At 43.6% G+C, this 13,025-nt stretch overlaps 1 protein-coding gene across 1 annotated transcript in view; it reads left to right on the top strand.

Moving 5' to 3' along the window:
- The window catches only part of LOC134338524 (aldehyde dehydrogenase, mitochondrial-like), a 68,431-nt gene that overhangs the window by 54,366 nt on the left and 1,040 nt on the right, over positions 1-13,025 (top strand). The window contains exons 11-12 of the mRNA XM_063034414.1: positions 9,346-9,503; positions 11,547-11,661. Of these exons, the coding sequence (XP_062890484.1) occupies positions 9,346-9,503; positions 11,547-11,661 (273 nt within the window). The remainder of the gene's footprint in view (positions 1-9,345; positions 9,504-11,546; positions 11,662-13,025) is intronic.

Genomic DNA, 13,025 nt, shown 5'->3' with positions numbered 1-13,025 from the left:
ACTTTGGGGAGGGTTGAAGAATGCTGGTAGTTGGGAAAAAAAACAGTAATTTTTAAGACAAAGGGGTGGGGGAGGGGAAGCAGGGAGGTGATTGGCAGGAGAACAATAGTAGAAGGAGGCGGAACTATGAGGGAGGTGATGCGAATTAGGGATAGAGGAATGGAGAGGTTGGGAATTACCGGAAGTTGGAGAATTCTATGTTCATACCAAGGGGCTGGACACTACCTAGACGGTATATGAGGTGTTGCTCCTCCAACCTGAGTTTAGCCTTATCATGGCAGTAGAGGAGGCCATGTATGGACATATCTGAATGGGAGTGGGAAGCAGAGTTGAAGTGGGTGGCTACCGGGAGATCCTGTCTGTTGTGGCAGACGGAACGGAGGTGCTCGACGAAGCGGTCCCCCAATCTGCGTCAGGTTTCACCGATGTAGAGGAGGCCGCACCGGATGCAATAGATGACCCCAACAGACTCACAAGTGAAGTATTGCCTTACCTGGAAGGACTATATCTGGGGCCCTGAATGGTGGCAAGAGAGGAGGTGTAGGGACAGGTGTAGCACTTATGCTTACAGGGATAAGTGCCGGGTGGGAGATCCGTGGGGAGGGACCGATCCCTGCGGAAAGCGGAGGGGGGTGGAGAGGGAAAGATGTGCTTAGTGGTGGGGTCCTGTTGAAGGTGGCGGAAGTTGCGGAGGATAATGTGCTGGATCCGGAGGCTGGTGGGGTGGTAGGTGAGGACAAGGGGAACTCTGTCCTTGTGGTGGTGTGAAGATGGGGTGAGGGCCGAAGTGCGGAAAATGGAGGAGGTGCGGGTAAGGGCATCTCAGCATCACATCTCAGCCGCTAAACTCATTATTCCCACACCCCGTACCGCTTGGTTTTACCTCCTCCCAAAAATACACAAGCCTGACTGAACCGGTAGACCCATAGTTTCTGCCTGCTCCTGTCCCACCGAACTTGTATCTGCCTACCTGGACTCCATTTCGTCACCCATAGTTCAGTCCCTCCCCACCTACATCCGGGATACATCCCATGCCCTCCACCTCTTCAATAACTTCCAGTTCCCAGGTCCCAACTGCTTCATTTTTACTATGGATGTCCAGTCCTTATACACCTCCATTCCCCATCAAGAAGGCCTCAAAACCCTCCGCTACTTTCTGGACAATAGTCCTCACCCGTTCCCCACCACCACTACCCTCCTCCAGTTGGCGGAACTGGTTCTCACACTTAATAACTTCTCTTTTGGCTCTTCCTACTTTCTTCAGACTAAGGGTGTAGCTATGGGCACTCACATGGGCCCTAGCTATGCCTGCCTCTTCTTTGGTTATGTGGAACAGTCTGTGCTCCAAACCTATTCTGGTACTGCTCCCCAACTTTTCCTTCGATACATTGACGACTACATTGGTGCTGCTTCCTGCACCCATGCTGAGCTCGTCAATTTCATCGACTTTACTTCAAACTTCCACCCAGCCCTCAAATTCACTTGGTCCATCTCGGACACTCCTCTCCCCTTTCTCGATGTCTCGGTCTCCATCTCTGGAGACAGACTGTCCACTGACATCTTCTACAAGCCCACTGACTCTCATAACTACCTCAACTATACCTCTTCCCACCCCGCCACATGCAAAAATGCCATTCCCTATTCCCAGTTCCTCCGTCTCTGCCGCATCTGCTCCCAGGATGAGGCTTTCCGTTCCAGGACATCTCAAATGTCCTCTTTCTTTAAGGATCGTGGTTTCCCTTCTACCGTCATCAATGATGCTGTCACCCGCATCTCCTCCATTTCCCGCACTTCGGCCCTCACCCCATCCTCCCGCCAACGCAACAGGGACAGAGTTCCCCTTGTCCTCACCTACCACCCCACCAGCCTCCGGATCCGGCACATTATCCTCCGCAACTTCCGCCACCTTCAACAGGACCCCACCACTAAGCACATCTTTCCCTCTCCATCCCTCTCTGCTTTCCTCAGGGATGGGTCCCTGTGCGACTCCGTGGTCTACACGTCCCTCCCCACGGATCTCCCACCCGGCACTTATCCCTGTAAGCGCAAGTGCTACACCTGTCCCTACACCTCCTCTCTTGCCACCATTCAGGGCCCCAAACAGTCCTTCCAGGTGAGGCAACACTTCACTTGTGAGTCTGTTGGGGTCATCTATTGCATCCGGTGCTCCCGGTGCGGCCTCCTCTACATCGGTGAAACCCGACGCAGATTGGGGGACCGCTTCGTCAAGCACCTCCACTCCGTCCGCCACAACAGACAGGATCTCCCGGTAGCCACCCACTTCAGCTCTGCTTCCCATTCCCAGATATGCCCATACATGGCCTCCTCTACTGCCATGATGAGGCTAAACTCAGGTTGGAGGAGCAACACCTCATATACCGTCTAGGTAGTCTCCAGCCCCTTGGTATGAACATAGAATTCTCCAAATTCCAGTAATTCTCTCCCCCTCCCTTCCCCTATCCTTATTTCACATCACCTCCCTCATAGTTCCGCCTCCTTCTACTACTGCACATTGTTCTCCTGCTAATCACCTCCCTGCTTCCCCCCCCACCCCTTTGTCTTAAAAATTACTGTTTTTTTCAACTACCAGCATTCTTCAAACCCTCCCCAAAGTTCTTCCTTCAGTCCTGACGAAGGGTTTTGGCCTGACAGGTCGACTAATCTTTTCAACTGATGCTGACTGACCTGCTGAGTTCCTCCAGCGCATTGTGAGTGTTCCTTTGACAACAGCATCTGCAGATTATTTTATGTTTAAGTATTTCTTGGTGATGGGTTAGTAGAAACAAATACAATAAAGGCAACAAGTCAGTAACTCTATCAGTTCGGTGCACAAATAATTCGTTGGAGCTCACAAATCAGGTATCCTTTCCTCCATTCGATGTCCTCTGGAGTCCGCCGGGTCCCAAGGCCCCCCCCCCCCACCACTCAGGGTCTGCTCCAGCTCACAGCTTCTCTCCGTGTCCGTCTTCTCTCTTCATCCCCATGGCGCGATCTCCCCAAAGCCCGTGAAAAACAATAGCTTTCACACACAAGAAAGAATAGCATCTATTCTGTTGCTTAGCAATGGCATTCCAAAGTCAAGTTATCTATGATTATAACCCAGATATGCTGCTATAGAGAACCCCTTACATCAGCAGTTAATATTACAAAGAAGCCATTTTATTAGTCTTAGCAGTTAACATGAAAAAGAAACCCCTTGCACGGGGTAAATACAAGCAGGCTTTTTCCACAGAGGTTGGGTGGGACTACAACTAGAGGTCATGGGTTAAGAGTGAAAAGTGGAACCTTTAATGGAACTTCTTCACTTAGAGCGTTTTGAGAGGCTACTCTGTACAAGGGTTCTCTTTAGCTTCCATTTTAGGAACTTCACTTCCTTTTGTACTATCTAAATTGAATAAACAAATGGTTAATCCAATAGTTAACCATACATTGCGAATATTGTTTCAATTTTGTAAATTTTTTGGTTTGAACAAATTTATATTATCAAGCCCTATTTAATTTTATTTTTCAACCCTTGGTTATGGACCAAGCCTTTTTGATATGGAAAACGAAAGGTATAACATGTTTTCGCGACTTATTTCTGGATAACTGTTTCATGTCTTTTGAACAGTTATCTAAGAAATTTGATTTGCCTAGATCCCATTTTTTTTAGATATTTACAAATAAGAGATTCTTTAAATACTATGTTGCCTACCTTTCTGACCTCATACCCTACTGATATCATCAATTAAAATTTTAGGTTTAAATCCTCTTCAGAAGGGATTAATAGCATCTATTTATGAAATTACAGCCAGGTATATCTGATAAAATTAAAAATGAATGGGAAAGGGAACTTCAACTTTGTCTACCTATAGAGAAGTGGGATAAATTTTTTCAATTAGTCAGTACTTCCTCTATATATGCTAAACATACATTAATACAATTTAAAGTAGTGCATAGAGCCCATATGTCCAAAGATAAATTAGCCTGTTTTTATTCCCATATAAACCCTATTTGTGAAAGATGTCACTCTGAGGTGGCTGCTTTAACTCATATGTTTTGGTCCTGTCCTCTCTTGGAAAAATATTGGAAAGATATTTTTGATATTATCTCAACTGTTCTATGTTTTGATTTACAACCCCATCCTATGACAGCAATTTTTGGATTTTTATCATAGATCTTTTTTAGCATAGATCTTTGTCTTCTTCAGCCTATCGGACGATTGCATTTGTTACTTTAATGGCCAGAAGATCTATTTTATTGAATTGGAAGGAGACTAATCCTACTACTACATTCCAATGGTTTTCCCAAACTATATCTTGTTTAAATTTAGAAAAAATTAGAAGTGATATTTTTGATCCTTTGGTTAAATTTGAGGAAACTTGGAAACCATTTATTCAACATTTTCATATGATGTAATTTGACCTTTCCAAGTCCTTCTTATTAACTTAAAATGTATGAATAGAGGAGCGGAGTTGACGACATTACTGAACGTGATCGATTTAAGGTATTGTTCTAGCCTTGTTTTGTTCCGTTTGCTTTTTTGGGTTTAGTATTTAGTTTTTTTTTCTTTTTTTGGGGGGTTTTTCTTTGTATTTTTTTTCTTTTTATTTCTTTTTTTTCTTTATGATTAATTACATCATGAGTTTGGAAGTCTATTATACCTGTGTAATCTGAAATCTTTTTTGTATATGTTTATTAATAATATTATCCCAATCTCTTTGTATCAACATTGTTATTTTGTTTATAATTTTGAAGAATTAATAAAAAGATTTAAAAAGTAAGAGAGTGTGAAACGAGCTGCCAGCACAAGTGGTGCATGCAAGCTTGATTTCAGCGTTTGAGAAGTTTGGATGGGCACATGGACAGTAGAGGCATGGAGGTGTATGGTCTGGGTGCAGGTCAATGGCAGTTCACATTTTAAATGATTTGGTACAGACTAGATGGGCCGAAGTGCCTGTTTCTGTGTTGCACTTATCTGTGACTATGACTTGCTAGATCCTTTCTGATACCATAAAGACTGGCCCTTCTCCAATTTAGAATTTCAAATCAAGGACCAGACCTGTCATTTTCCATCATTATCTTGAAACTAATGGAGCAGGAAGGCTGCGGGTGAACAGCTAAGGATTTCCGGAGCGAAGGCAGTTTTACTACTCGGGGGGTAAAAGAGAGGCAAGACTGCGCAGGCGCGTGACGTCAGCCAGTAGAGCGGGAAAAGTTTATAAAGAAGACTGCCATATCTAGCGGCCAGCAGAGTGAGAGGGTAGCAGAGTGATGGGGCTGTGGCTCAATGGGCTTAGGTGGTAAAGTGGCAAGGTAGGTTTACCTGTATTAATTGTGGAAAGTAAGCAGTAAATGTGTGTGAGGCCGGTTTTCTGTGCTTGGTGTCAGATGTTGGAGGTCCTGGGGTCTCCCAGCCTCCCGGATGGCCATATCGGCACCTGGTGTGTCGAGCTGCAGCTCCTAAGGGATCGTGTTAGGGAACTGGAGATGCAGCTCGATGACCATTGTCTGGTCAGGGAGAGTGAGGAGGTGATAGAAAGGAATTACAGGCAGGTGATCACACTGGGGCCACAGGAGACAGACAAGTGGGTAACAGTCAGGAGAAGGAAGGGGAAGAATCAGGTACTAGAGAGTACTGTGGCTGTACCCCTTAACAATAAGTACTCCTGTTGGAGTACTTTTGAGGGGGACGGCCTGCCTGGGCGAAGCAACAGTGTCTGTCAACGAAGCCTCTGGCACAGAGTCTGGCCCTGTGGCTCAGAAGGGTAGGGAAAGGAAGAGGAAGGCAGTAATGATAGGGGACTCTATAGTTAGGGAGTCAGACAGGCGATTCTGTGGACGCAGGAAAGAAACTCGGATGGTAGTTTGCCTCCCAGGTGCCAGGGTCCGGGATGTTTCAGATCGCGTCCGAGATACCCTGGCAGTGGGAGGGAGAACAGCCAGAGATTGTGGTACATATTGGTACCAATGACAAAGGTAGGAAAAGGGAAGACGTCCTGAAAAAAGACTACAGGGAGTTAGGAAGGAAGTTGAGAAGCAGGACCACAAAGCTCATAATCTTGGGATTACTGCCTGTGCCACGTGACAGTGAGAATAGGAATGCAATGAGGTGGAGGATAAATGCATGGCTGAGGGATTGGAGCAAAGGGCAGGGATTCAGATTTCTGGATCATTGAGACCTCTTTTGGGGCAGGTGTGACCTGTACAAAAAGGATGGTTTGCACTTGAATCCCAGGGGGACCAATATCATGGCGGGGAGGTTTGCTAAGGCTACTGGGGAAAGTTTAAACTAGGATCGCTGGGGGGTGGGAACCAAACTGAAGAGATTGGGGAAGAGGCGGTTGGCTCACAAATAGAGAGAGCTTGGAGACAGGGCGAGAGGGAGGACAGGCAGGTAATAGAGAAGGGACGCACTCAGACCGTTGGTTTGAGATGTGTCTGTTTTAATGCAAGGAGTATTGTGAACAAAGCCTTTGAGCTTAGAGCATGGATCAGTACTTGGAGCTATGATGTGGTGGCCATTACAGAGACTTTGATGGCTCAGGAACAGGAATAGTTACTTCAAGTGCCAGGTTTTAGATGTTTCAGAAAGGACAGGGAGGGAGGTAAAAGAGGTGGGGGCGTGGCACTGTTGATCATAGATAGTGTCACGGCTGCAGGAAAGGTGGACATCATGGAGGGATTGTCTACAGAGTCTCTGCGGGTGGAGGTTAGGAACTGGAAGGGAACAATAACTTTACTGGGTGTTTTTTTTTATGGGCCACCCAATAGTAACAGGGATATCGAGGAGCAGGTAGGGAAACAGGTCCTGGAAAGGTGTAATAATAACAGGGTTGTTGTGGTGGGAGATTTTAATTTCCCAAATATCGATTGGCATCTCCCTAGAGCAAGGGGTTTAGATGGGGTGGAGTTTGTTAGGTGTGTTCAGGAAGGTTTCTTGACACAATATGTAGATAAGCCTACAAGAGGAGAGACTGCACTTGATTTGCTATTGGGAAATGAACCTGGTCAGGTGTCAGGTCTCTCAGTGGGAGAGCACTTTGGAGATAGTGATCACAATTCTATCTCCTTTACAATAGCATTGGAGAGAGATAGGAACAGACAAGTTAGAAACACGTTTAATTGGAGTAAAGGGAATTATGAAGCTATCAGGCAGGAAACTGGAAGCTTAAATTGGGAACAGATGTTCTCAGGGAAAGGTACGGAAGAAATGTGGCAAATGTTCAGGGGATATTTGTGTGGAGTTCTGCATGGGTATGTTTCAATGAGACGGAAGTTATGGTAGGGTACAGGAATCGTGGTGTGCAAAGGCTGTAATAAATCTTGTCAAGAAGAAAAGAAAAACTTACAAAAGGTTCAGAGAGTTAGGTAATGTTAGAGATCTAGAAGATTATAAGGCTAACAGGAAGGACCTTAAGAAGGAAATTAGGAGAGCCAGAAGGGGCCATGAGAAGGCTTTGGCAGGCAGGATTACGGAAAACCCCAAGGCATTCTACAAGTACGTGAAGAGCAAGAGGATAAGACGTGAAAGAATAGGACCTATCAAGTGTGACAGTGGGAAAGTGTGTATGAAACCGGAGGAAATAGAGGTACCTAATACTTTACTTCAGTATTCACTATGGAAAAGGATCTTGGTGATTGTAGTGATGACTTGCAGCAGACTGAAAAGCTTGAGCATGTAGATATTAAGAAAGATGATGTGCTGGAGCTTTTGGAAAGCATCAAGTTAGATAAGATGCCGGGACCAGATGAGATGTACCCCAGGCTACTGTGGGAGGTGTGGGAGGAGATTTCTCAGCCTCTGGCGATGATCCTTGCATCATCATTGGGGACAGGAGAGGTTCCGGAGGATTGGAGGGTTACAGATGTTGTTCCTTTGTTCAGGAAAGGGAGTAGAGATAGCCCAGGAAATTATAGACCAGTGAGTCTTACTTCAGTGGTTGGTAAGTTGATGGAAAAGATCCTGAGAGGCAGGATTTTTGAACATTTGGAGAGGTATAATATGATTAAGAATAGTCAGCATGACTTTGTCAAGGGCAGGTCGAGCCTTACGAGCCTGATGGAATTTTTTGAAGATGTGACTAAACACATTGATAAAGGAAAAGCAGTAGATGTAGTGTATATGGATTTCAGCAAGGCATTTGATAAGGTACCCCATGCAAGGCTTATTGAGAAAGTAAGGAGGCATGGGATCCAAGGGGATATTGTTTTGTGGATCCAGAACTGGCTTGCCCATAGAAGGCAAAGAGAGATTGTAGACGGGTCGTATTCTGCATGGAGGTCGGTGACCAGTGGTGTGCCTCAGGGATCTGTTCTGGGACCCTTAATCTTCGTGATTTTTATAAATGACCTGGATGAGGAAGTGGAGAGATGGGTTCGTAAGTTTGCTGATGACACAAGGGTGTTGTGGGTAGTCTGGAGGGCTGTCAGAGGTTACAGCAGGACATTGATAGGATGCAAAACTGGGCTGAGAAGTGGCAGATGGAGTTCAACCCAGATAAGTGTGAGGTGGTTCATTTTGGTAGGTCAAATATGATGGCAGAATATAGTATTAATGGTAAGACTTGGCATTGTGGAGGATCAGAGAGATCTTGGGGTCAGAGTCCATAGGATGCTCAAAGCAGTTGTGCTGGTTGACGCTGTGGTTAAGAAGGCATACGGTGTATTGGCCTTCATTAATCGTGGAATTGAATTTAGGAGCCAAGAGCTAATGTTGCAGCTATGTTCCAGGACCTTGGTCAGACCCCACTTGGAGTACTGTGCTCACTTCTGGTCACCTCACTACAGGAAGGATGTGGAAGCCATAGAAAGGGTGCAGAGGAGATTTACAAGGATGTTGCCTGGATTGGGGCGCATGCCTTATGAAAACAGGTTGAGTGAACTCGGCCTTTTCTCCTTGGAGCGACGGAGGGTGAGAGGTGACCTGACAGAGGTGTATAAGATGATGAGAGGCATTGATCATGTGGATGGTCAGAGGCTTTTTCCCAGGGCTGAAATGGTTGCCACAAGAGGACACAGGTTTAAGGTGCTGGGGAGTAGGTACAGAGGAAATGTCAGACGCAAGTTTTTTACTCAGAGAGCGGTGAGTGCGTGGAATGGGCTGCCAGCAACAGTGGTGGAGGCGGATACGATAGGGTCTTCTAAGAGACTTTTAGATAGGCACATGGAGCTTAGAAAAATAGAGGGCTGTGGGAAATTCTAGTAGCTTCTAAGGTAGGGACATGTTCAGCACAACTTTGTGGGCCGAAGGGCCTGTATTGTACTGCAGGTTTTCTATGTTTTAATCTCTCCTATATACAAAGTTTCCTAAAAATCTATAAAATTATTAATTCAATTAGTGTAAGTATTTTTGTTTACTTGGAGATTTTTGGACCAGTGATGCAGATTCTGAAGTTTAAGACATTGGAAGAGGTAATCGAACGAGCAAACGATACCAAATATGGACTTGCAGCGGCAGTTTTCACCAGTGACCTCGATAAGGCCAATTACGTCTCTCATGGTTTACGTGCAGGAACTGTCTGGTAAGTTTCCCTGCGTAAGACCAAGACATCCCACTCTTGACTTCTTTCAGATTTTTTCCCTTTTTTAAAATCAAGTTGTATATATTATCATGTGCAACAGTACATGCATGCACAGGTCAATGAAAAACTTACTTGCAGCAGCATCGTGGGTACAATTAGATACACAATATTCAGAAGAAAAACATTATTTTCCTGAATGCCAGGATAACCTAGAACAGCTGTGACTGTAAAATACCATCAAGAGTAGCTGTTCCTTAAATAAGTGTCTATTTTACTCAGTTGTGGCCATGAGTGTTAAAAAGCTATTGAGGTACATGACTATTGAGTCTTTTCTGATATCTGTGCCTGCTTTTCATTTGAACATGAATTCTGTGAGACAGAAGTGTCGTTGCCTAATTCTTGTTGGTTATGGGAATGGTGGTGCAGGATAAGAGCATGTGACTTCTCCAGCCTGCCATGCCATTCCTGGTCTAACCTTTGACCTCAGTTTCATTTTTCTAACCCATACCTGTTTTATTAACATTTGTCTACTATAGTTTTAAATATACTTACTGACACACGGTATTCTGGGGAGAGAATTCCAGAGAAGAAATTCCTCCTCCTCTGTAAGTTATCTATTACTTGTCTCTCCCAGAACCACAAACATCCTCAGCACCACCACTCTGTTAAACCTGCCAGAATCTTGTGAGTTTCAGTCAGACCACCTGACCTTCTAATTTTCAGCCAGTATGGCCAATTCCAATCAATCATTACTCCGTCATACCAGGAAGCAATCCAGTGTAGTTTCAGTGCACCACCTCAAGTTCAAAGTACATTTATTATCAAAGTATATAAGCAGTACACAAAAGGCAGTGACTCAAATCCTGCATGAAACTCTAGGTTGCAATCTCAACAAACACTATAGTTGTAGGAAGACTTCTTCTCTCCTCTATCTGCTTTGTAATTAGGTTTCCATTTGTATTCTCAATTACATGTTGTACCTAAAGTACAGGGTGTATTATGGTTGCTTTGAAAACCAACCTTTAATTGTCTCACAGCATTTATGAAATACTCTACCTTTCTAATCTCCCTACTGAGTTAAATACCTTTCAATTCCCTCATCTTATAATAAAGGATTGTTTAGTTTGCAGTCTTCTTGAAAACCAATTAATTGCATTTTCTTTTTAAAAAAAAGATTTTAAAGTAATAATTTTATGTGCATTTCATCATATCATCGGCCAGGGTGTATTTGTTCAAACTTACAGCTTGAAACTCGGTAATGGCCATTGCCGTGTACCATTCAGCTAGGTCTTCCAGTATAAAGAACTACAACAAATTCAGAGTGAATCACATTATTAATGCATTTATTAATTTACTTGCAAGGAGAGATATTCTTCCAGTCAAGTTTTGTCTGGAAATACAGCTGTTCCAACCGAAGTACAAACGTTTGTATTTGTATACATTTTTTTTTACAAAGAACAGTAATTAGATTGTTCCATTCCATAAGCATTATGTTCCTCTGTTATCTTCATCCTTGTCTCATTCTCACATTTGAACTTTAGAAGTTCCATGCTGTTGCCCAATGTTATCAAAAATCCCCTCTGGCCATATAACACAAACACACGAGTAAGTTTTCTCACTCAAGCCAGCAAAGCACCTTAGGATTTCATAGACCCCATTTTGTTACATCACATTTTACAGAAGTTACAAATTCATAGACTTCAGGGTTACAGATGTATTTCCAGATGATCACTTTCTTTGTTACCTGCTTGGCTTTCTTTCAAGAGGGAATATATTTGCTCTTCGCAAAATATTGTGCACAGTTGTTTGGATTTGAAAATTCATTACTTTTCTGAAATTGTTAGAGTAATATTGCAGAAATAATTTAATTACCTGGTATGGAAAAAAAATCCACATAGTATAAATAATCAAGTTTGTTTGTACTTGTGACATAGTACAACAAAGTTTTGTTCATTAGAAAAGCACCAATTGGCAATAAAATATTTTTATTTTGAAGTTGATTTTCTAATTTGTACGTCTATTAACCACATCACTCTGTCACAGGATAAACTGCTATGATGTGTTTCGAGCCCAGGCTCCATTTGGTGGATACAAAGCTTCTGGCACTGGGCGGGAACTTGGAGAGGACGGATTAGCAGCGTACACTGAAGTAAAGACTGTGAGTAATAAGTGTTAACAATGTAACCCCAGATTAGAATTTAATGAGTATCAATGCAGTTTATGAAAAGTTCTTGATTTCCTTTTACATTTTACCTAATATTTTCTAGACTCTGCATGTATAGCTTTTTATATTTGATTATTCAGATTTTAAAGGTAGTTGCTACTCTCCACTTCCTCAGTCATTTTCAACACGTTAGTCTAATTACTTAACCTGTCAAGATATTTTTATATTCAATCCTTAGTTTTGACAGTTACACAGTTAATCAACAGGAAAGCTGATAGCAAGGTTTTTTTCCCATCACCAGTAGCAGTCACCTGGACTGCTCTATTATTAATAAAATTAAGATCGCTTATGTTACCATAAACTAGAAATGAAGCCTGACATTTATCCTCATTAGACAATATTTATCACTTTTGCCTTAAACACCATAATTTGTTTGTGATGTACCATGTTGTATGATGTAGGTGATCATGGTCTTTCCATGACCATGATTTCTCTTGGCAAAAATTTCTACAGAAGTGATTTGCCATTGCCTTCTTCTGGGCAGTGTTTTCACAAGCCGGGTGGCCCCAGCCATTATCAATACTCTTCAGAGATTGTCTGCCTGGTGTCAGTGGTTGCATAACCAGGACTTGTGATGCGCACCAGCTGCTCATACAACCATCCACCACCTGCTCCCATGGCTTCACTTGACCCTGATCAGTGGGGCTAAGTAGGTGCTACACCTCACCCAAGGGTGACGAGCAGGCTAGTGGAGGGAAGGAGCACCTTTACACCTCCTTTGGAATAGAGAGAGAGAGATGTATCTGGAGCTTGCCACCATAATATCGCATTTAAATGGCAGGGAGTTTAAGGCAAAATGACATCTAATTATCCATATGTGATAGAGATAAATAAATTATTGATATTCCTGGCTACTCACAACAGAACATTTCTATCATTCATCTTAGTACCAGCAATCACAGATTTAGGAGACAAATACTTATAATGGGAGCAACACACAAAACGTTGTAGGAACTCAGCAGGTTAGGCAGTGTCTCTGAGTACGAGCCCCCCACCCCAGAGTTGACTGTGGATATTGCTTCCTAGCTGTCTAGATATGCAAACCTGGGCAGTACGGTATTGAGAGCAAGCAGCTGGCCACGTAGTAAGCTCCCCCTCTTCACGCATCTGATGAACCCAGAGGAACAGCAGAGACCAATACAGTTTGATACCAGCAGCGTTTCAGGAGTTGCCAGTCAACATTGAACTCAATATAAGACTGCATTAGGGATTCCAGCTCTGGATTTTTCCCCTGGGGTTTACCACTAAAGCCTTCCCCATGCAAGGCAGTGGAGTTTGAGATCAGAGTTTTCTTTCTC

Source organism: Mobula hypostoma, chromosome 27 (assembly GCF_963921235.1).
Source record: "Mobula hypostoma chromosome 27, sMobHyp1.1, whole genome shotgun sequence".
In the NCBI taxonomy this organism is placed as follows: domain Eukaryota; kingdom Metazoa; phylum Chordata; class Chondrichthyes; order Myliobatiformes; family Myliobatidae; genus Mobula; species Mobula hypostoma.
Note: the sequence above shows the minus strand (reverse complement) of the source record. Positions and strands in the feature narration are given on the sequence as shown.